General features: G+C 41.9%; 2 protein-coding genes across 2 annotated transcripts; one reads left to right on the top strand and one right to left on the bottom strand.

Annotated features, from left to right (window-relative positions):
- Positions 1-2,929: 2,929 nt before the first annotated feature.
- Positions 2,930-10,414, top strand: LOC131203871 (caspase-3-like). The gene is made up of 4 exons (XM_058194560.1): positions 2,930-3,150; positions 7,270-7,442; positions 9,011-9,140; positions 10,072-10,414. The coding sequence occupies exons 1-4, from the start codon at positions 2,958-2,960 to the stop codon at positions 10,311-10,313; spliced, it is 738 nt and encodes a 245-aa protein (XP_058050543.1). The 5' UTR covers positions 2,930-2,957; the 3' UTR covers positions 10,314-10,414.
- A 3,116-nt stretch (positions 10,415-13,530) lies between these two features.
- On the bottom strand, positions 13,531-22,992 carry TGOLN2 (trans-golgi network protein 2). The gene is made up of 4 exons (XM_058194582.1): positions 22,838-22,992; positions 18,433-19,811; positions 17,569-17,652; positions 13,531-15,812 (listed from the first exon to the last, which is right to left on the bottom strand). Exons 1-4 carry the CDS (start codon positions 22,938-22,940, stop codon positions 15,807-15,809), a joined length of 1,572 nt encoding a protein of 523 aa, XP_058050565.1. The 5' UTR covers positions 22,941-22,992; the 3' UTR covers positions 13,531-15,806.
- Positions 22,993-23,606: the final 614 nt, after the last annotated feature.

The following is a 23,606-nucleotide window of genomic DNA, read 5'->3' as shown; positions in this document are numbered from 1 at the left end:
TCCCGAAGGACTCAGGGCAGTGAACAGCCAAAATAAAATACAAAAGGAACAATACATACAATACTAAGAACAACCCTTAAAAAACTTATTCAAATGGCCAAATTTAAAATACAATAACACCCTATAAAATTGACAAAAATTTAAAACCCATAAAATCAAATTAAAAATTTTAAAAATCAAGCTAGTCCAGCAAGGCGGAAGCTAATTTCTCTGATTAGCTTTCACCCTGATAGCTTTATGCTACATCTGAGCCCAATCCATCAACGTTTGTCAGAAACAAGGCAAGGCTTGGTTTTAAATCCATATTTGGGAGGGGGGGCTCACAGAGTGAGCGCTGCTAATGGACATGTGGGGTGTTTTGTAACAATGAGGAGCATAATGAAATGCCCACAATTTGGCTTGCAAAGTGAATTTCGCAGAAGCACCTCTGCTGACAGTTCAGTGACTGAGATCAAGTATCCTGAAGGCCAAATCACAGCTGGCCTTTTGATTAAAATGAGGGCGCACTGATGCTGTTACCTAGTTGAATAATTAAACATCTGCAAGAAAACAAACTTCAGAGAGCATCAAAGACCCCTCAGAGAAGAGAGAAAGATGCATCTTAATCACTGTATTTATTTTAAACACCATTTAAAACAATGGTTTAAAACTTATTTTACGGACTTTCCAAATGGAAACACATCAAAACTGCTTTGTGACGCATTTCATATATGAACTACATGCCTGAGAAAGACCAATGTTTGTAATGTTATTTGTCTAATCAAGCAGGATATGGCTTTTCATTCACAGCTCCACACCCTGAATGCTGAATCATAAGAGTTCAAAAGGACACACGTAAACCTATATCTGTGCACACATGCAATCTTTTAAACAGTCCACCATCGGGAGATTGCTCAGCATGGCTTGCCCCAAAAGGAACCGAGCTGTGATCATTGTCAATTATCAGTTCCTTCAAGCCAAAGGACTTAGACCAAGAATGGGGGCCAACAGGGAAGCAGACAAGCTTTTTAAAGCACTTTCCAAGTGCAATTATGATGTGAAATTGTTTCTGGATTTAACAGCCAAAGAAATAGAAGAAGTGTTTGAGGAAGGTATGTTTGGGTTGAAGGCAACTAAGATGCTCAAAAAGGTACACCTGAAAGTCTTCCATGGAAGTGTTGGAAAGCTTGGGGGAGCCTCCGAAATTTTGTTCTACTGTTCATCAGAAAGGTCTGAGCTGCAGCGAAGAGAAGGGTGGGGAGGATTTAGACTAAGCGGAGAGCGGGATTATATAGTTAGGTTGTACATAATCCCGCCGATTATGATAGGATATAAAAATATATGATTTTTTTTGTCATCTTTACTAGGTCTTTGCTGATGAATGATGATAATGATTGAGAGGCAAGTTTATAGAAAATGGGCTGAGGCATGGAAGGAAGGGAGATATGGTTGCATTTTAAGAGACAGTGATAAGTTGTTAATGATGAAGTTGTTGTTTGGGATGAAGGGGAAAGTTTCTTTTTCTTATTATTTTTGAGGAGACATATTCTTCCCCACTAATTTTATATATACCGGTATGTACTGTATGAATGCATGCAGTGGTTTTTCTATAACCCTTATCAGTTTAAATGTCTATGGGGATTCTCGGTCATCCAGGTCATGGTTGTCCCAAAGGTGCTTTTTCAAGAGGCAACCGGAGTTTCTTGGGTTTTTCTTGAAAACGTTTCACTTTCATCCAAGAAGCTTCTAAGTAAGTTAAGGAAGGAAGGAAGGAAATAACTAACTAACTTTGGGAACCGCTGGTGGTTTTGATCCTTTGGATCCCTCTGCAGCCAGATATCTTCCAATTCATTTGGAAGATTTTCTGCTTGTTCAAAACTGGCACTTGTTAGAGATCAGGAGGTATTCCGCCAGGAAACAGTGGAGGATTGTTTTCATTTCATTCTGATGTTTAATAATAATAATAATAATAATAATAATAATAATAATAATAATAATAATAATAATAATAATAATAATAATAATAATAATAATAATACTAATAATAATAATATTTTAATTTGTATACCGCCCTTCTCCCGAAGGACTCAGGGCGGTGAACAGCCAAAATAAAATACAAAAGGAACAATACATACATACATACTAAGAACAACCCTTAAAAAACTTATTCAAATGGCCAAATTTAAAATACAATAACACCCTATAAAATTGACAAAAATTTAAAACCCATAAAATCAAATTAAAAATTTTAAAAATCAAGCTAGTCCAGCAAGGCGGAAGCTAATTTCTCTGATTAGCTTTCACCCTGATAGCTTTATGCTACATCTGAGCCCAATCCATCAACGTTTGTCAGAAACAAGGCAAGGCTTGGTTTTAAATCCATATTTGGGGGGGGGGGGCTCACAGAGTGAGCGCTGCTAATGGACATGTGGGGTGTTTTGTAACAATGAGGAGCATAATGAAATGCCCACAATTTGGCTTGCAAATTGAATTTCGCAGAAGCACCTCTGCTGACAGTTCAGTGACTGAGATCAAGTATCCTGAAGGCCAAATCACAGCTGGCCTTTTGATTAAAATGAGGGCGCACTGATGCTGTTACCTAGTTGAATAATTAAACATCTGCAAGAAAACAAACTTCAGAGAGCATCAAAGACCCCTCAGAGAAGAGAGAAAGATGCATCTTAATCACTGTATTTATTTTAAACACCATTTAAAACAATGGTTTAAAACTTATTTTACGGACTTTCCAAATGGAAACACATCAAAACTGCTTTGTGACGCATTTCATATATGAACTACATGCCTGAGAAAGACCAATGTTTGTAATGTTATTTGTCTAATCAAGCAGGATATGGCTTTTCATTCACAGCTCCACACCCTGAATGCTGAATCATAAGAGTTCAAAAGGACACACGTAAACCTATATCTGTGCACACATGCAATATTTTAAACAGTCCACCATCGGGAGATTGCTCAGCATGGCTTGCCCCAAAAGGAACCGAGCTGTGATCATTGTCAATTATCAGTTCCTTCAAGCCAAAGGACTTAGACCAAGAATGGGGGCCAACAGGGAAGCAGACAAGCTTTTTAAAGCACTTTCCAAGTGCAATTACGATGTGAAATTGTTTCTGGATTTAACAGCCAAAGAAATAGAAGAAGTGTTTGAGGAAGGTATGTTTGGGTTGAAGGCAACTAAGATGCTCAAAAAGGTACACCTGAAAGTCTTTCATGGAAGTGTTGGAAAGCTTGGGGGAGCCTCCGAAATTTTGTTCTACTGTTCATCAGAAAAGTCTGAGCTTCAGGGAAGAGAAGGGTGGGGAGGATATAGACTAAGTGGAGAGTGGGATTATATAGTTAGGTTGTACATAATCCCGCAGATTATGATAGGATATAAAAATATATGATTTTTTTTGTCATCTTTGCTAGGTCTTTGCTGATGAATGATGATAATGATTGAGAGGCAAGTTTATAGAAAATGGGCTGAGGCATGGAAGGAAGGGAGATATGGTTGCATTTTAAGAGACAGTGATAAATTGTTAATGATGAAGTTGTTGTTCGGGATGAAGGGGAAAGTTTCTTTTTCTTATTATTTTTGAGGAGACATATTTTTCCCCACTAATTTCATATGTATTGGTATGTACTGTATGTATGCATGCAGTGGTTTTTTGGATTACCCTTATCAGTTTAAAAGTCTATGGGGATTCTCAGTCATCCAGGTCATGGTTGTCCCAAAGGTGCTTTTTCAAGAGGCAACCGGAGTTTCTTTGTTTCAGCCAGAACCGAAGAAGCTTCTTGGATGAGAAGCGAAACATCTTCAAGGAAAAGCTAAGAAAGTTTGGTTGCCTCTTGAAAAAGTACTTTTGGGACTTGATCTGTTTAATATAACCCTTAACAACGTTATAAGAAAAAGAAAGAAATTTCTGATGTGCAGGGGCATTCAGGAAGTTGGAGGAGGATTGGATTTTATAGTTTTGCCCACTCTTTGGACTGTTTTGATCCACTTTATAGATGCCCCTGATTCTAGAGAGCGAGCCTGAGACCTGGATGGATATCTGAGAGTGTAACATTTAGCCAAACATTAAGAGAGTGAGACATAGTTAGAAGAGTGCCTTGGAAGATACCCATTGTTGCTGAGCAGCCATGGGTTTAGGGATACTAGTTAGCTGCAATGTCACTATAGATCCCTGAAGGTCCTTTTCCAGTACTAAAACTTGATGACTTGATGCAGAGCATGGAATAAAAGGGTTGGAAGAGACCTTGGAGGTCTTCTAGTCCACGCCCCTGCTCAAACATGTTTCTGCTGTGGCTTTCCGGGTGCGTTTTGGTAACCATCTTTAAAGCGCTCCATGGCATAGGGCCGGGTTACTTACGGGACCGCCTACTGCTACCGAATACCTCTCACCGACCCGTACGCTCTCACAGAGAGGGACTCCTCAGGGTGCCGTCAGCTAGGCAGTGTCATCTGGCGACACCCAGGGGAAGGGCCTTCTCTGTGGGGGCTCCCACCCTCTGGAACGAACTCCCCCCAGGACTTCGTCAACTTCCGGACCTCCGACCTTCCATGAGCTTAAAACATATTTATTCATTTAGGACTGGGCTAGGTTTTAAATTTGTATTGATTTTAATTGGTTTTAGTATTTATATCATTTTAATTAATTTGGCTTTAGAATAAGTTTTTTAATTGTGATCTTAATCTGTATTTATATGTTTTTATTGGCCTGTGAACCGCCCTGAGTCCTTCGGGAGATAGGGCGGTATACAAATTTGATTAAATAAATAAATAAATAAATAAATTATGTCATCTTGGGCACCTATGAGCAGTTGTTGGACATTGAGAAGGTGAAGAGCATTCAAACAGTCCCTGTTTCCATTTCTCATCTGATCTCTTGTTAAAAGAGTCTCTGTGTTTCAAAAAACAAACAAACCACCAAAAAGAAAGTATTTTTTCCTATCTCATGCTTCCTGTCAAGATGTAACAGGAACAGATATACAATAAGAAATCTAGCTTTCACTTCAAATATAGGTCTGCTCTACATCCGAGAACAATTCTATTCTGAGCACTTTATACATTTTAATGGGAGTTTCTGGTCCTTGTTTACTCAGTATTCTTTGAGCACCTTGCATATGTTCTGGAGCACATTCTCCAAAGAGAGCTCCTGTTGAATTCAGTTGGCCAGCTGTGGTGCCCTGCTGCTTTAGAGATACATACAGATGGATGTGGAAATGCAAGGCTGATTTACAGGAATCAGGCTGACCGATTGGAGGAGCACTTAATCAGCCTCAGCAACTTTAAGATGGGTGGACTTCAACTCCCAGAATTCCCTATGCAGCTGGGGAATTCTGGAAGCTGAAGTCCACCTATTTTAAAAGTTGCCGAGGTTTGAGAAATGCTGAACTGGAGAGATGACCTTCAAACAATTCAACAGTCTTCTAGAAACATCATCAAGAGAGCCTGCCCAGCTTCTGAACTTAAAACAGGTTACACCACGGAAGGATGGTTGCAGTGGTTTTGTGGCTGAGATTCTGTGGTATGCAAATCAGCAAAGAGCACAGGAGATCAGATGAAACAGATCTAGGATGTATTCTTGAAAACCCAGGATTTGATTTGGCTCCACATTGGAACTGCTAACTAAATTTCCCATTTACTAACATTACATAATACATTGAAGCAGAAACATGGCGTGGCCTAAGTTTAGAAACGCATAATTCTATTCAAGATTAAAACTAACCAGGTTTAGAATGTCCCAGATATGAGACAATTATATTATTGCGTGAATATAGCCACGGCAGGAGGGAGGTGCATTGAAGTATCTATAGCAGGACTACTAGATTCTGTAACAGCTTTGTCCTTTATGCCATCAGTCAGGTAAACTTGCAGGATTTCTTTTTGCTATGTGTATGTTATACATGTGAATTAGACTGTGATGTTTCTATGTCATCTCTGTGTGTGTGTGTGTGTGTGTGTATGCATAATGGTTATCTTTTAAGAGCTGAATGCTACAAAATTTTAATGTATGCTGATTAGAATATATTTAAAGTGACAATAAAGTCCTATTCTATTCTGTTCTATATTTTACATTCTATATTTTCTATTCTATTCCATTCTCTATTTTCTATTATTTTCTCTCTTCTCTCCCCTCCTCTCCTCTCCTCTCCTCTCTCCTCATTTACATCCATATGCAGTATTCCACAACCCATTTTACAAGGGTTTGCACTTCTGGCAAAACCATCCCCCCTCCCAGTTAGTTATTGGTTGGCTTCTTGACCATGGCTTTTGCTTAACATCCACTTCCAAAAAAGATCATAAAGTCAGGTTGGTCACATAAGCAGCCATTTTGTAACCATCTTGACAGACAATCATAATGAGCAAGCTCTATTATGGTCCTATGTTGAGACTACCTGCGTGTCATCATTGTTTAATGAGTTGGATTCACAGGTAGTCTCAACTTGCAACAATTTGTTTAGTGACTGTTCAAAGTTGCAATGGCACTGAAAAGTATGACTTACGACCATTTTTCACACTTATGACCTTTGTAGTATCTCCATGGTAACATGATTTACATTTGGATGCTTGACAGCTGACTCATATTTATGACGGTTGCCCTGTCCCGCAGTCACGTGATCCTCTTTTGCAACCTTCTGACAAGCAAAGCCCTTGGGGAAGCCAGATTCACTCAACAACCGTGTTACCAATTTAACAACTGCAGTGATTCACTTAACAAATGTGGGAAGAGAAGTCATAAAATAGGTCAAAACTCATTTAACAAATTTCTCACTTAGCAACATAATTTTTGGGCTCAATTGTGGTTATAAGTTGAGGACTCCATGCATTCCCACTTACAGGAACTCAGGGCAACCTATATAGCCTTCCGTCCTCCAGTTTTTCCCCACAATAGTCATGTGTCATAGGTTGGGCTGAGAATGATTGGCCTCAAATCCCCCAGGGACCTTCTATGCCTGAGACTAAACCTGAACCTTAGACCAGGGGTCTCCAACGTTGTCAACTTTAAGCCTGGCGGACTTACTCCCAGAATTCCCCAGCCAGCTGACTGGGGAATTCTGGGAGTTGAAGTCCGCCAGGCTTAAAAGTTGCCAAGGTTGGAGTCCCCTGCCTTAGACAATGCTCCCCCAAAGTACTTTTGGTGCTCACTAGGAGTGTGCTTCAAGATGGATTAGGTGTCTTGTATATTTGATTAAGAGGCAAGCTCTGCATTTGAATCACTAGACACTTCAAAAAAAAATCACTAGACACCTTAGTATCTATCCTTTCCTTAAATTGTGTCTTTGCAGAAAGCCAGGCAGAACATGGGAAATGTTTTGTGAGCATCTTCTCAAGCCACGGAGAAGAAGGCAGTATAATGGATTGCCAAGGACAAGCATTAAATCTAACTCGCATTTATAAGATCTTATCTCCTGAAAGGTGTCCACATTTGGCAGGAAAGCCTAAAATCTTCTTCATACAGGTAGGAGCTGTACGGTTCTGGGTCAAACAGAAGCAGTGAAGAATGGGAAATTCAATCTGTCTTTTTAATCCTATAGGACAGGGGTCTCCAACCTTGGCAAAACACTGCTTTGCAATAATTTCAAGACCACTATGAAATCTTAGAACATAGTCTTCCTTTGCATGTGTCTCTTGTTAGCATGTATTTGAGATTAATAGGAAAATAACCTCAATGAGATTAACAGATACTAGAAAACTTTGACTTCATGACTCCAGGCTGTCATTTTCAGAGTCCAATAGAAGAAGAATTTCCAAGTTATGCAACCAAAAGCTGGCAACTTTCTCTACATGCATGTGACTTCTTAGTTTACGAACAGGGTTTGCCCTCCGCAATATGTACAGTAGCAGTAGAAATCCTCTTGAAAAAAACAAATGACTCATTCAGGAAATAATGGTTTTGATGCCATGTCTAGCATACTTACATGACTCTGATGTCAAAAGATAAAGCAAAGGTATTCCTAATTCTCCTTAGGCAGCATCACAAAAACTACTGTTCTACATTAGCTTTATTGCATTTCCTGGATACTTTTACAGCAGGCCTAAAGTTCAGACTTCAATTCAGTTATACTGATATTTTTTTCCAAAGGCAAATACGAATTGTGCAAATCTATGCAATAGAAGAAAGGGTGAAATCAATTTTGTTGCTTTGGCAAGCCCATAATTCCCAATACTCCAGTTAATGCTATTTCATTTATTTATTTATTTTTTAAAAAGCATGCAAGTATAATGCAAACAACCTCATTCCTTCAGTTTAGCCCAGTGATGGCTAACCTTTTCTGGACTGAGTGCCCAAAGCACGCGGGTGTGTGCGAACCTCTGAAATGCAATGCACGTGTGGCCCCCGCACATGTGCCCTGCCCCCCTGCATGCACCGCGCCCCCACCATGCATGCACCTCAGCACCCCCATACATGCATGGCAGAGACCTGAAGACCAGCTAGCCGTCGGGAGGCGTGCAGGCATGTGCGGCAGAGCTGAGCCCAGGCAACGGCTCACATGCCCACAGAGAAGGTGCTGTGTGCCCCCTCTGGCACGCGTGCTATGGGTTCGCCATGGTTCGGCAGTGGTGGGTTGCTACCGGTTTATCCTGGATCGGGTGAACTGGTAGCGGCAGTGGGAGGCTCCGCCCACCTGCCCAGACATCTCTGTGCATGTGCAGAAGCGTTGCACACGCACGCATGCACCCACAAGCAAACTGGTAGCAAACGAAATTGAAAGCCGCTACTGATCATGGGGTTAGCCCATTCAGATGAAAATGGTGAAGGAGTCACTGCTCTAGATTCTGTCTAGATCAGGGGTCTCCAACCTTGTCAACTTTAAGCCTGAAGGACTTCCAAGTGAGAGCTTTGCTGGCTGGGGAATTCTGGGAGTTGAAGTCCTCCAGGCTTAAAGTTGACAAGGTTGGAGACCCCAGTCTAGACAGAATAAGTCACAAAAAAATCTGAAGTGACTTCCCAGGGTGTGGATCCAGCAAACAAAGAGCTGTGCACAAAGGCTATTTAGCAGCTGTTGCCTTCCATGTGTTTTTCAGGCGTGCCGTGGAAACAGATTTGATGATGGCATCTACCTAGAAACAGATAGCACTGCACCAGAGGAAGACTGTTTCTCACATTACCTGTCTATTCCCGAAAATACTGCTGTCATGTTTTCTTGCAGCCCAGGTATGTCCATCTAACCGCCTAAACCTAGTCTAGGTCATGTTTGCAGCAAAGGTCATCAGATACCTCAAAATAAATGCACAGGACTGGGTAGAATTATCCATTTGGGAGTTTGAAAAAAAGCAAAAAACCCCAGCCAGTGAACATCTGTTTTGTGAGCCTTAATAAGGGCACTGAGCCAAGAGAAACATAATTATAGATAGATGCCAGTCCATCACAACCTATAATCTAATGTAACCATGGGGTCTTATCATTCAATGCTACAATCAGGGAGGGCAGAAATCAGCGAAACTACATGCAGTAGCTTGAACCGATACTTACGAAGAGGTGAACAGTGAAAATCTGGAATTTCAGAAGCAACCCGTTTCTTTCCAGATATTTCTCATCATTCCTTGCGTAGGGCTGATCTTGTTGTCATGATTAAAGGACAAAGGAAGAATCAACCAGGATGATATGCTAAGAACATTTCACAGTTGTTCTTTACAGAGAATTGTATCGTTGGAAGCTGCCAATCTGTACTTTGATTTTCAGGTTTCTGGAGATTCGTTGCAATTCTTCCATTGCAAATAGAACAACACTTATGATTTAAGATTTTATTATTTCACCCAACCACTGTTAAAGGGATACAAAGCTTGTCTGTGCCATTGCTACTTTGGCTTAACGATGATTGGATGGCTCTTTCAGTCATGAGCAAAACGTACATGATATAAATGCAACAGGCCACTAATTCTGGCCACAGAGAAAGTCCCAAGTTGCACGGCAATTAGTTTCCCATGTAATGTGCACTTTATCCTCTCCTGGCTGAGATACGGCACATACTGGCAAGAGATGGGTGTCCAGATTTTACTAGACTTCTCTAACATGTTTGTTTAGTGTAGGAAAGTACCATTGGACTTTTGGCATCTCCTTATCTTTCTCTTTCTCAATTGCTCAGGCTATGTTTCCTTCAGCAATCGGTGGGAATCCATGTTTCTCAAAGCATTACTGGAAGTGCTAGAAGGAGAGGAAAGAAAACTGAAAGTCACCGAACTCATGACTTGGATTAACTGGAAAGTTGCTTTTCTTTGTGAAGCAAAAGGAACTGAATATAAGGGCAAAAAGGAGATGCCTTGCTTTGTTACAAACATGGTGGAGAAGGTTTACCCTTTCAAACAAGATAGGGAATACTCGGATTAAACAGATCACTCCAAACCTACAAATACAACTCGGTCGTCGGTTCATAATGTATTTTGATTTTTCACTTGCTGCATTTTGATCCAGCCAATTATAATTTATTCAACCAGTCAGTTACAGAAGTCATAATTTATTGTCTGAACGTGTCCATTTATACCAAACTAGGAGACAGGATGGGGATACTTTAAAAAAAAAATGGTTTAAGAAATACACTCTTACAGGGGAAAAAAAATGAGTCATAATAGCAGTATTTATTTATTATTTATTTATTATTTAAATTTTTATACCGCCCTTCTCCCGAAGGACTCAGGGCGGTTCACAGCCAGGTAAAAATACACAATGATACAGTATAAATACAATTAAAATACAATTAAAAAACTTATTAAATTGGCCAAGATTAAAAAATTTAGGATAAAAACCCATTAAAACCCCATAAATTTAAAACTAACCCAGTCCAGCGCAGATGAATAAGTGAGTTTTAAGCTCGCGACGAAAGGTTCGGAGGTCCGGAAGTTGACGGAGTCCTGGGGAGTTCGCCCAGAGGGCGGAGCCCCACAGAGAAGGCCCTTCCTGGGCGCCGCCAGACGACACTGTCGCTACCGACGGCACCCTGAGGAGTCCTCTCTGTGAGAGCGCACGGGTCGGTGAGAGGTATTCGGTAACAGCAGGCAGTCCCGTAAATAGCCCGGCCCAATGCCATGGAGCGCTTTGAAGACGTTCACCAACAGCTTGAAGCGCACCCGGAAGGCCACAGGTAGCCAGTGCAGCCTGCGCAGGATAGGTGTCACACGGGAGCCACGAGGGGGTCCCTCTATCACCCGCGCAGGTGCATTCTGGACTAACTGTAGCCTCGGATGCCCCTCAAGGAGCCCCATGTAGAGAGCATTGCAGTAATCCAGGCGAGGCGTCACAAGGCGTGGTGACTGTGCACAAGGCATCCCGGTCTAGAAAGGGGCGCAACTGGCGCACCAGGCGAACCTGGTGGAAAGCTCTCCTGGAGACGGCCGTCAGGTGGTCCTCAAAAGACAGCCGTTCATCCAGGAGAACGCCCAAGTTGCGCACCCTCTCCATCGGGGCCAATGACTCGCTCCCAACAGTCAGCCGTGGACTCAGCTGACTGTACCGGGATGCCGGCATCCACAGCCACTCCGTCTTGGAGGGATTGTGCTTGAGCCTGTTTCTCCCCATCCAGACCCGTACGGCTTCCAAACACGGGACAGCACTTGATAGCTTCATTGGGGTGGCCGGTGTGGAAAAGTACAGCTGGGTGTCATCAGCGTACAGCTGGTACCTCACACGAAGCCACTGATGATCTCACCCAGCGGCTTCATATAGATGTTGAACAGAAGGCGAGAGAATCGACCCTGCGGCACCCACAAGTGAGGCGCCGCGGGGTGACCTCTGCCCCCCCGTCAACACCGTCTGCGCCCGGTCGGAGAGATAGGAGGAGAACCACCGATAAACGGAGCCTCCCACTCCCAATCCCTCCAACCGGCGCAGCAGGATACCATGGTCGATGGAATCGAAAGCCGCTGAGAGGTCTAATAGGACCAGGGCAGAGGAACAACCCCTATCCCTGGCCCTCCAGAGATCATCCACCAACGCGACCAAAGCCGTCTCAGTGCTGTAACCGGGCCGGAAGCCGAACTGGAACGGGTCTAGATAGACAGTTTCCTCCAGGTGCAGGGGAAACTGATATGCCACCATACTCTCTACAACCTTCGCCGCGAAGCGAAGTATGGATATTATGCAACACTTCACCTTTAAAGGGAAAAAGTGGAGCGGTGTGTTTGTGTGTAAGCAGCTCCTTAAAGCTATGGCTTTTTTTGCCAGTATCTGTGACAATGCTAGGATACGGTGTGTTGGTTGAAGTTTTCAACAGATGCCACGTATTCTCCCATGCATTTCCCCCCCTTTGGATCCAATGCTTTGAGCAACGAGTTTGCAGCAAATGGAACAGATATGTGTCCATGTTGCCCACCATTTGACTGAAGAGTGAAATGCAAATTCTTGAAATAAATTAAGTAAAACAGCAGATTGTGAAAATCAAGAAGGGGGCTGCATAACATGTCAACACGGGTCTCTCTGAATATACAGGTAGTGTCATGTTACATTTACTAACTGCTCAAAAAGTTACAACGAACTTTAAGAAAGCTACTTATGACCCATCCTCTAAGTTATGACTGCTGCCCCTCCATGTCACATGACCACATTTCTGACGAGTTGCCGCGTTCCAGTCAGGAGTGCAATTTACAATGTTTTTATGAGTTCCAGCAAAAAACCCTGTTATTTAGGAGAATGGATTCACTTACACACAATTCACTTTATGACCGTGACAATTTTACGATCATTGTAAAAATGGACATGAACTTGAGTCTAGTTGTGGTGCCTTGACTCATGACAATGACTGACAAGCAAAATTCTAGGCTTCACTGTGGTCCTGAGTCAAGGACTACCTGCATGGGTGGATTGCTACATAGGTCTTGAAATTCAAGGTTCCTTTTTGGGCCATAATGTACATTTGGAAGATGGAGAGATGGGATTGCACAGCCGCTTATGTACCTTCTATGCATGCTGCCTAAAGTTGCTTTGTGACTGGGCAGCCTTAGAAACCAAATGAATGGATGGAAAGTTTTGTTTTCTTAAAAAAAGACAATGACTCTGTTATAAGCAATATCCAACAGATGCATTAAGAAGTTAGACACAATCCTAAAGAATCAGGGGTGTAACAAAAACAAAGTAAATTGCTAACATAGTTATATGGCATGAATGGCATCAGGAAGTAATATTTTCCCTTTATCTTGTTATTTGCTCCGCTTTGTAAGTCAGGCAAGAAAAGAAAATAGCCAGCCTCTTATAAGAGTTTGAGCTGGCTTTCCTTTGAAGAACCCTGTTCTGGATATTTAAGGTTGAACAGGAAGAGAGACCTTCCTTGCCTACAAGATTGAAAAGGGGGAAAGTTGTTGTTGAATGCCATCCTGAGCATCTTGCTAGGATAAGATTACTGTAATATATACATTGCTTACTTCTACTGGCTTCTGCATTGTACTCTTACACCCTGTTTTTTATCATCAGTGGCTCAGTAAATACAGCAACACTCACCTTGAGGGCCCTCTGAGTAGGAAGCTCTAAGTCGGATCAATAGCAACAAGAGACAGTGTGGAGCCTATTACAAGCACACCCAACAGATATTGATGACTCTGTCTTTTGACCACAAAAGGAATGGTGGTGTAGCCATTTATTATTTGTTCACTAAGATTACAAAGATTAAAAAATAAATCTGAACATATAGGGTATTTTGTTTTTAAAGCTGGCCAATCCCAAAAAAACACACATACTTCTGGTTTCAAACAGGGAAGAGAGCTGATTTTGACATTTGGAAGAGAACAATCCAGCAATGAAACTCGACTGAACTGATTAAAAAAACAATTACAACCTGAATACAAAGAATATGAAGCAAGCTTTTACCTATTTAAACTTGAACCTCATGCCTAAAATCAAAATGCCACAAAATTTATTAGGTTCCAACAACTCCTTCATAACTAAGAAAATGACAAAACTTTTCACGTCATGCACAACGACAGAGGTCATTCACCCGTGACACAACTTTGATCCAAAGTTTCTATTGCACTCCAGAAAATTACATTTTATGTTAGGATTGACTGTCATGTGCTAATTCCAAGGTAAGAAAGGCCATTTTATGGCCTAGAAATGTCCCATTACTTATCATCTGACTTTTTATCATATGTAAGGTTACACATTAACCACATACAAAAGCTGGCAGCTGGGTTTCCAAAGATACCGATGGACTTCCCCTATTTATGTCATTTAAAGGACACCAAGCACTAAGGTGATTTTCCTGACTTAATCTATTCAGAGCCAGAATGAGATTGCACACCAAACTGCTGGATGATGGAAGAGTTTAACTGCTTCTCTGTAATTCTAAATACTTGAACTTTGAGTTCCAAAGAGCTGGTAAGAAATTGCCCAACAATTTTTGGGAATGGGGTGGAGACATTTCTATCAGCAGGAAGCATTTTATACAGAAATGTTAAGGAAAAGAAGTGCAGAAAGATTCTTTCAGGTGGACAGGGGACCCAGGTTGAATGTCCTACCATTTGACGAAGGCTAAAGGCAACTTGGCTTCTCACCAAGGGTGATAATATTTTTAAGCCGACTAAATGAAAGGGGAAACTAAAATCAAAGTAATTCTCAAACAGACCTTAAGTTTAGCTTTCTTGTGCCATACAGAACATTAACTTAAAAGAATATGAAGGCCACAGGACAAATTCAAGCTAGCAACGATGTGAAAAAGCTGCTTCACATTACAGGACTGCCTATGCAATTATAGAAACACCAGTGCTGAATTCAGATGGGGGAGGGGGGATATACGCACCACACCTACTATTGAACTGCCATCTTCTGCCACCTCTCTATAAATGGCTCCATTGATCTGTTCCTATTTTTATGCCCTTCACATGGAATGCAATACTCTGGCTATGGGTGGAATGGGCCAATGAAAGATTTAAACAAGCAGCTCCTTTCTTGGATTGAAAAGCGAGTGGCTGTCTCTTGCCAGCCTTTGATTGTGAATAGATCCTATTGCCATTGGGTAGTTTGTGCAATTTACAACAGATTATAATGGCCCCAACCTGATTGTTCTCCTTCTGAGATCAACCATGGGAATGTGGTGCTAAGGATCGGAAAGATCTTAATTCATGAAGAATGCTTGAATTAAGCATTCAGAGCATGGTGGAGTGACAAATACTGAAGTCAACGTTTCTTCAAACATTTATCTGCAGTCTAGCATCAGAAAAGGAGCAACTGATCTAAGTGATCAACTCAAGACTTGGGCCATATTAAGCCAAACATTAAAACTCTGGTATTTCACAAATATTGACACTTAAGATAGGAAGTACAGGATATTCACTTCTCAATATTGCCACCTAAGACAGGAGATGTTCAACCAGTGCATCAGCCAATACATGCCTCAGCGGAAGAGGGCACTTTAGGGACAAGAGTCAATCTTCATAAGTGCTGCTCCAAGCTCACAATGTTGACTATGATTCTAACATCCAGAATCGAGGGGACAAAGTCAGCTTGGTCATTTAACATTCCTTAGGATCAATTTCACAGATAGTAAGTACCGCATCATTTAGAGGAAAGTCACAGAGCCACTGTCTAGTGATTGGTTCTTCGTCACAACGCAGGAGAAAAACAAGAAAAATGCAGGAAAGTCACTGAAAGGGGAATTAACAGTCCAGGGCTTTGAAAGAGGGAATTTGAGGCATGGCAATGAGCAAAGTGCATGTGCACAATTAAAAGCACTTTCGTAGCCCCCACCCCCTACCCACCCACCCACCCCGGTGGGCACAGTAACACAGCCAACAGGCTCTGAGGCTGTACTGACAAAAGGCTGGACATCGTCCGTGTTTCTATGTGCCATTTTCAAAACGAGTCCTCATGCAACACAAGAGCGTGCAGACAGGTCTGGGTTTAGATCTGCGGAGAAGAAAAACAAAGGGAGATGTAAATCGCTTGGCAAGTTCAGACCACAGGTGTTGAAATTGTATTCCTTGACATTGAAAAACCAATGGGAAGAAAATGGTCCTTCCTAACTGCATGTAGGTTAAGAAGGACCATTTTCATTGGTTTTTCATACAGGTAGTCCTCATTTAACGACCAAAAGTTACAATAGATTAAAAAAGGCTATTTATGACCTGTCCTCTGCCACAACCCTCCTGTGGTCACATTTCATGCACCTGGCTACCGGTTCACATTTATGACCATTTGCGGTGTCCCAAAGTCATGTGCTATGGTTTTTGAAGTTTTCCAGCAGAAAAAACTCAAAAATACCCATTGGATAAGCTAGATTTGCTTAACAACCATGTTTACAACTGTCGTAAATCGAGCCTAATCACGTGGTACCTCGATTTATAACCCCAATGACTTAAGACCAAAATTCTGTGGTTTTAAGTCGAGGACTACTTATGTTATATTAATGATGACACAGGAGCATGACAGATCTTGTTTTCCCACCAGTGAAAGCAGATTTTGGGTGAGTTTGAAATACCTCTATTAATTACAACAAACTAGAAAGAGAGGAAGAATTATTTTATTACAGAGAAGAGATCTAAGGGTTGTTGTTTTTTTTTAAATCCAAGGCAATGCTTTAGGTGTCTTTTTGAAGCTTTAAACCCAACTCTTCTGTATGAGCCAACAAGCTAAGTTCCAAAGCACATACCTAATGCTTATTTCTTCTGACTATAAATCTTGTAGATTCCAACCAGGAATAAAGTACCAAAAAGTGAAAGCAAAACCCAAGACAATATCAGAAGAAAAATGGATTAGAAAAGTGCATGAATGCTGTAACCTATGTCTAATTCATGGGTGTATCCCCTTGGCAGGATAACTTTAAAATTTGTGGGCTTCAACTCCCAGAGTTCCCCAGCCAGTCATGCTGGCTGGCTGGAGAATTCTGAGAGTTGAAGTCCACAGTTCTTATTGTGTCTGCGCCCCCCCGAGCCAGGGCCCCTGCCAGAAAGTGACTCGGAAAGTGAGGGAGAAGGGCCATCAGGACTTACCTCTGAAGCACGGGCTCCTCTGGCTCAGCTCCAGGAGCCAGAGGCAGGCCAGGTGGAGGAGATAACGAGGCCTCCGTCCCCTGACTCTCCACCCCCCAGGCCATGCCTCCAGACCCAGCTGATGGCAACCGGGCCTGGCTAGATCCCAGGTTTCCGAGATACGAGAGGCGGTTACAACAAAGGAAGGGGTGGGGCAGGCCTAGAGAGTGTTGAGTCACACCCCACCGAGTATAAAAGCAGCCCTGGCTGCTCTTCTGCTCCGTGACGAGCAAAAATTGAGCTGAACTCTTTGACTCGTGTAGAAGTGAGCTGAAATCTTTGACTCGTGGAGAATTGAGCTGAACATTCGGCCTGGATTGCTGACTTCCTGGTTGCCCGGGAACCCCAAGATAAGGGAGACTTTGGCAGGCAGCTGCAGATTCCCTGCCAGGACTGATAGCAGCCGTGAACTCAATTACTGGCTCGTTTAGCCAACTCGCGTGGCTGAGGCCGGGAGGGGACAGAACAGTTCTTGATCTTAACAAGGTTGGACACCGTTGATCTAAATGGAAGTATAATGATGTACATATTTTCATTGTAAGCAGCTATGAGAAGTAATTGTGGCTTTAAAGAAGGTAAAAAAAAATCAAACCATAAATTCAAATCATTTTAATGCTCACGGCAGAAGAAAATACCTTTTGATCCAGTCGCTGATAGTCGCTGGATTTGGGCCTTCGGGTTATCTTTGATTTTTTTCCTTCTAGAGCAAAAGCAATAATCTTTGCAAGGGAAGAAAAGAGAATCAGTAAGTGTGCCACAGCAAGAGTCTGAACCATCACACTATAATTTCTCATTAAAGTGAGCAAATCAGGTTGTCATAAATATTAAACTAGAAAAATGCACATTATTTCAGCAGAGCCTTAAAACGAGAGATGGCACAGATAGTCCCATATATTAAAACCTGTAAAATAGCAACAGTTAGGTCTCACCAAAGGGGGAAAAACCAAGTCTCACTTAGAAAGTAAGACCTGATTCAAAGTCATAACCCATCAAGTAAGCTAGAAAATATAGAATATTCGTAATTGGAATGTTGCTTGAAACAGCTTCTCTACAGCCAATAGACCAATTACATCTTTTCCAAGGTAAGAAAAATGAACAACAGCTTGCAGCATGTATCAGTGCAAACCAAGGAACATATTTTAAAATACCTAGCTTTTTAGAAGTTTTACATAGCATTAGTAGGGTTTACTCAGCATGGCCCCCTTATACAAAACCAATATTCCAATATATTTTGAGGGATAAGTTTTCCAATTTTTTTATTTTTGAAAACCCAGTAAAAAACAAATAAATCAGTTTCTAGCTAAAATAGCCTCATTAAAATCAGATTATCTTGCTAAAGATGCCTTGAGGAAACAGCTTTTATTTTTATCATCAGTCTAGCTAGACAGACAGAAAGACAGACAGACAGAAAGATAAGTGATGGACAGATATAAATAAAGAGATGGATGGATAGATAGATAGATAGGAAGTCATCAACACTAACAAGTCAGAATACTCACTTTCCGTTTATTATGATATGCAATGTATAGTGCAGCAACAATAATAGCTGTGGTCACCAAGTAGGCAAAGAAGTGGCTATTTTCAGATCCATTCCTGGGTGTCCCCTCCAAATCTTCCTCATGCTTTGCACTCTTTTTCTTTTCATCACCCAACTCTTTTTCTTGTTCATCTCCAGGATCAATTACTTCTTCCTCAGTTTTTTTGGATTCCACAGGATTTAACTTTTGAGGATGTTGAACAGAGTGATCTGATTGAAGATCCTGGTCTTTTACTAATGAGTCTTCCATGTGTTTTGATTCCTCATCATTTGTGTCTAGTTCAGAAAAATCTTGATCAGAAATGTCTGTCTTAGATTCTTCATTTTTGGGATGAGTAAGATCTAATTGTGAAGCAGCTCCGGATTGAGTGTTCGGGCCTTTAATTAATGGGTCCTCTTCCTGCTTTGATTCCTTAGTTTTTAATTTTGGAATAGAAGATTTATCAGATACGCCTTCCTGAGCGTTGGTGGCGTCAGAAGAATCTATCTTTCCAGAAGCAGGTTCTTGAAAAACTGACTGGGGATTCTGGTCTGTTTTTAGGCCTAATGATTGTTCTGATTCCTCAACGTTCAAACCTGTCTTAGATTCTTCTGGGTGATCTTTCTTTTCCTGAGTGCTTCCAGTTTGAACAGGATTTAATTTTGAAATGTCTTGAGCAGAAACACCAGACTGAGTGCTTGGCCCTTTAATTGATGGATCATCTCCCTCCTTTGAGTCCTTAGTTTTTGACTTTGGACCAGATGTGTCTGTCTGAGTTTCTTCAGATTTATCTATGTCTGGCGGAGCTTTAGTGACTTTAATAGCATCTAACTTTGCAGGATTAGGCTGTTGAGCAGACAGACCTGGCTGGGGTTTCGGGTCTTTTGCTGAGGAGTCCTGTGATTGTTTTGGTTTCTTAACAATTTCATTAGTGTCTTCTGAATTATCTATCCCTTTCTGAATCTTTTTAGGCAGAACAAGACCTAATTCTGAAGCGCCTTGAGCAGAAAGTCCAGACTGGGCATTCTGGCTCTTAATTGATAGGTCTTCTTCCTCTTTTGAGTCCTTAATTTTTAACTTTGGAAGAGATGTATCAGATATGCCTATCTGATTTCCTTGAGATTTAGTTATGTCTTCCTTAGCTTTGTTGGATCCAATAGCACCTGATTGGGAACCTTTGGGATTAACGTATGGATTCCCTGTTTCCTTCGCTTTATCAGAACCTTGCTGGGGTGCCCCTGGCTGGCTATTTTGTAAGTTACTTTGTACAGCTTGAAGTGGTTTATTGTCTACAGAACTTCTGCCTGGGTCTGAAGCACCTTGAGTCAAGTCCGTTACCTGTGGGTGATCACTGGAGAACTCTACAATGTGGAAAATTTAAAGTTAAAAAGTATTCTATATGCTACAATAATACTGTGTGGTGTGTACAGTAATGCAAACTATAAAATCATGCTGAATATATTCACCCTTTTATAAGTACAACTTTTCAGGTAGCTTAGAGATAGTAAATATTTGTATAACCTAATGCTATGGTCTTGGACCAGAGACAGCTAACGTAAACCAGACAGTGGTCTGTCTAGAACAGGGGTCTCCAACCTTGGCAACTTTAAGCCTGGTGGACTTCAACTCCCAGAAGTCCACCAGGCTTAAAGTTGCCAAGGTTGGAGACCCCTGTTCTAGAAAGTAAGAGCAGAATGGTGTAATAGGAGATTGCAATATAAATACTGTAGTATATTGGACATGTTGACAATGTCACACTGCAAGGGTAAAATATAATAGGGAGGTCATTTCAATGGATATCATGGTGCTCCAGAGGAAGAGTTACAGTGTAATTCTATTATTCCTTTTACAGGTAGTCGTCAACTTACAACAGTTCATTTAGTCACCATTCAAAGTTACGTTAATTAAAAAAGTGACTTATATTTTTCACACTTACAACCCCACTGCAGCATCCTATAATCGAAAGCCAGATGGTAACTGACTCATATTTATGACAATTGCAGTATCCAACCTTTTGAGACCTTCTGACAATGGGGAAACAAAATTCAGTTAAGATCCATGTTACTAATATAATAATTGCAGTGATTTGCTTAGCAACTGTGGTAAGAAAAGTTGTAAAAAGGCGGCAAAACTAAATTTTGGGCTCAATTGCGGTTGTAAGTCGAGGATTACCTTTACCTTTCTACTTCAAATGTAATTGACCAAATGGAGGGAACATTTTGCTGGCAGCCCTCTCTCCCTTGCTATCTGCTGGTAGAGAATCCAATGTCCAAAGTCAGTGTTTTCCTATAAAATATATTTTGTTGCATCTATCTCCAATGCTTTGGTTTCTAAAGTAAGTGAACAACTTTCTCACAACCGCCCAAAACACTTTCATACTGAACTTTCATTAATAGTGCAATGTGAGTTGTACACATTCATGCCACTTTTAATTCATATCCCTTTAGAATAGAATAGAATAGAATTTTATTGGCCAAGTGTGATTGGACACACAAGGAATTTGTCTTGGTGCATATGCTCTCAGTGTACATAAAAGAAAAGATACGTTCATCAAGGTACAACATTTACAACACAATTGATGATCAATATATCAATATAAATCATAAGGATTGCCAGCAACAAGTTATAGTCATACAGTCATAAGTGGAAAGAGATTGGTTGAGGGAATTATTTGTTTAGCAGAGTGATGGCCTTCGGGAAAAAATTGTTCTTGTGTCTAGTTGTTCTGATGTGCAGTGCTCTATAGCGTCGTTTTGAGGGTAGGAGTTGAAACTTTATAATTTGTTTTTAAACAACTCAAGGTAGCGAGCATATTTCATACTCCTTCCTCCTATTTTTCCCACAACAATCCTGTGACGTGAGTTGGGCTGACATCATGGCAAGATCTCATTATTTCAAGTGGCTGTGTGGCCATTTCTAATCTTTGTGTTTTATTATACATTTGCAGACCTGGCTTAATAAGGCAAGAAAGGCAATCACACATTGAAATTAAGCTATTATATGTGTTGTATTTTGACTTAATGTTGTGAGTGAACCCTGGCAATTTTGGCACACAGTGGGACAACTCCCAGAATGCTCAGCCTACATTGGACAGAGGATTCCCAAGTTTGCTTATGTCTTTGAATCAGTGTCGATTTCCAACAACTAAATGGACAAGTTTCTTCCTTTGCAACATTTCAGAAGTGTTGCTGCCGCTTCTTCCCTGGGGCTCAGAGAGAATGATTGACCAAGGTCACCCAGCTGGCTTCATGATTAAGTGGGACTAGAACGCCCAGTCTCGCAGTTTTTAGTCTCATGCCTTAACCACAATGAAGAGCACCAGACGGGAAAGGATGACCCAGATGAAATACCTATTACCAGGCATTACACTGTCCATCAAGAAGTGATAGGTTTCATCTTTTACAAAGGCCATTTAGACACTGGATGCCAGATCTATGGGGTCGTCACTAAATTCATCACTCCTTAAGACGACTATATATGATGGGTAAGCTTTAGGAGCTATCCAAGTCACGCACTCAGGGGTCACAGAGAGGGATATCCAGAAGTGTCAGGGTTTCTCAACTCTTAAGATAGACTTTAGGGACACCCCCCCCCCACAACTTTAGGAATTATCCAGGCTGCGGCATCAAAGGCCCCAAAAGAAGAGATATCCAGAACCTGTCATACTCGCTGGGGAACTGTTGGGAGTTGTGCAGTCCACACGTCTTAAAGCACGATGTCTAGGGAACGCTGAGACTCGTATCCACACTTCTCAAAGTGGCTGAGGTTGGAAAAGCCTGGTCTGTATTAGTCCTTCAGAGAAGGCGGACCATACAGGCCATCCTAATAGCTTCAATCACCAAGCTTCAAGCAGGGCTCCCCAAACTTGGCCGCTTTAAGATTTGTGGACTTCAACTCCCAGAATCCCAAAATCTTCAACCAAAAACTGTCTACCATTGACCTCACCCCATTCCTAAGAGGACTATAAGGGGCGTGCATAAGAGGACAAAGTGCCTACCGTTCCTGTCCTATTGCTCCCTTCATTATATCAAATTAACATAGTTGTTGCATGTTTTTACTTATATATACATATATTTCTTTCATGATATCTTGTTTTTATTTATGACGATTTTTGTGTTTACTGTTGTGACAAAAATAAAAAATAAAATAAAATAAAAATTCTCCAGCCAGAGTTGAAGTCCACAAGTCTTAAAGCTGCCAAGTTTGAAGACCTCTGACCAAGAGCAAGTCTTGGAGAAGTCTTTGGAACGAGCAGAGGATGATTCCCCTTCCGTTACCCCTCCGTCCTCCTACCCGCCATAGCGAAGCGATGGGCCCAAGGTCTGCGGGCAGGACGGGGGGAAAGCAAAGCCGTTCCTCCTTCTCCCCTTCAAGAGCCCCCACTGACCTGGAGTATTTTTCCCCGGGCTCTTTCCCGGGTCTAACGGCGCCGCACTGGCCAAGGCAGCCAGCGAACACAGGAGGAGACACCAGGACCAACACACCGCCATGCCGGCTCAGTAGCGCCTTCTACTTCCGCCCAGTTGCCAGCGGAAAAGGAAATGCTCTCTTTCCACGGCTCTCGGAGCGTCCGTTTCCGGCCGGGCTTCCTCCACCCCCCACCACCAACCACGACGCTGTTCTCGCGAGAGCTGAACTTCTCGGGAAGGCGAGGGGCGGGGCGGAAATCTGCTGTAGGGCGTGGCTTACGATTCCAGGGAGGAGGGGTTGGAGGCTCCCGCTGGAAGGCGAGCGCCTGCTTTAGTCTCGTTGTTGTGTCTATGCACCACCAGTTTGAGTTTTTTTCTTCTTCTCTTCTAATTGAGAGTTGATGTGGGCCGCTGTTAGCAAAAACTTGGCATTTTTCAGACGCGTGGATCAGAAATCCCAGGATTTCCCCATTCACACATCTGAAAACTCTCAATTTTGAGAAACACTGATGTAGATCAGGGGTCTCCAACCTTGGTCCCTTTAAGACTTGTGGACTTCAACTCCCAGAGTTCCTCAGCCAGCTTTGCTGGCTGAGGGACTCTGGGAGTTGAAGTCCACAAGTCTTAAAGGGACCAAGGTTGGAGACCCCTGATGTAGATTAAACCCTCAGAATTCCATGCCTGAACTGCAAATCGGACAAACTGGAAAGCTTGAAGGTAGTTGTCTTGCTGCAATCAATCTGCTGG

Source organism: Ahaetulla prasina, chromosome 9 (assembly GCF_028640845.1).
Source record: "Ahaetulla prasina isolate Xishuangbanna chromosome 9, ASM2864084v1, whole genome shotgun sequence".
NCBI lineage: Eukaryota > Metazoa > Chordata > Lepidosauria > Squamata > Colubridae > Ahaetulla > Ahaetulla prasina.
Note: the sequence above shows the minus strand (reverse complement) of the source record. Positions and strands in the feature narration are given on the sequence as shown.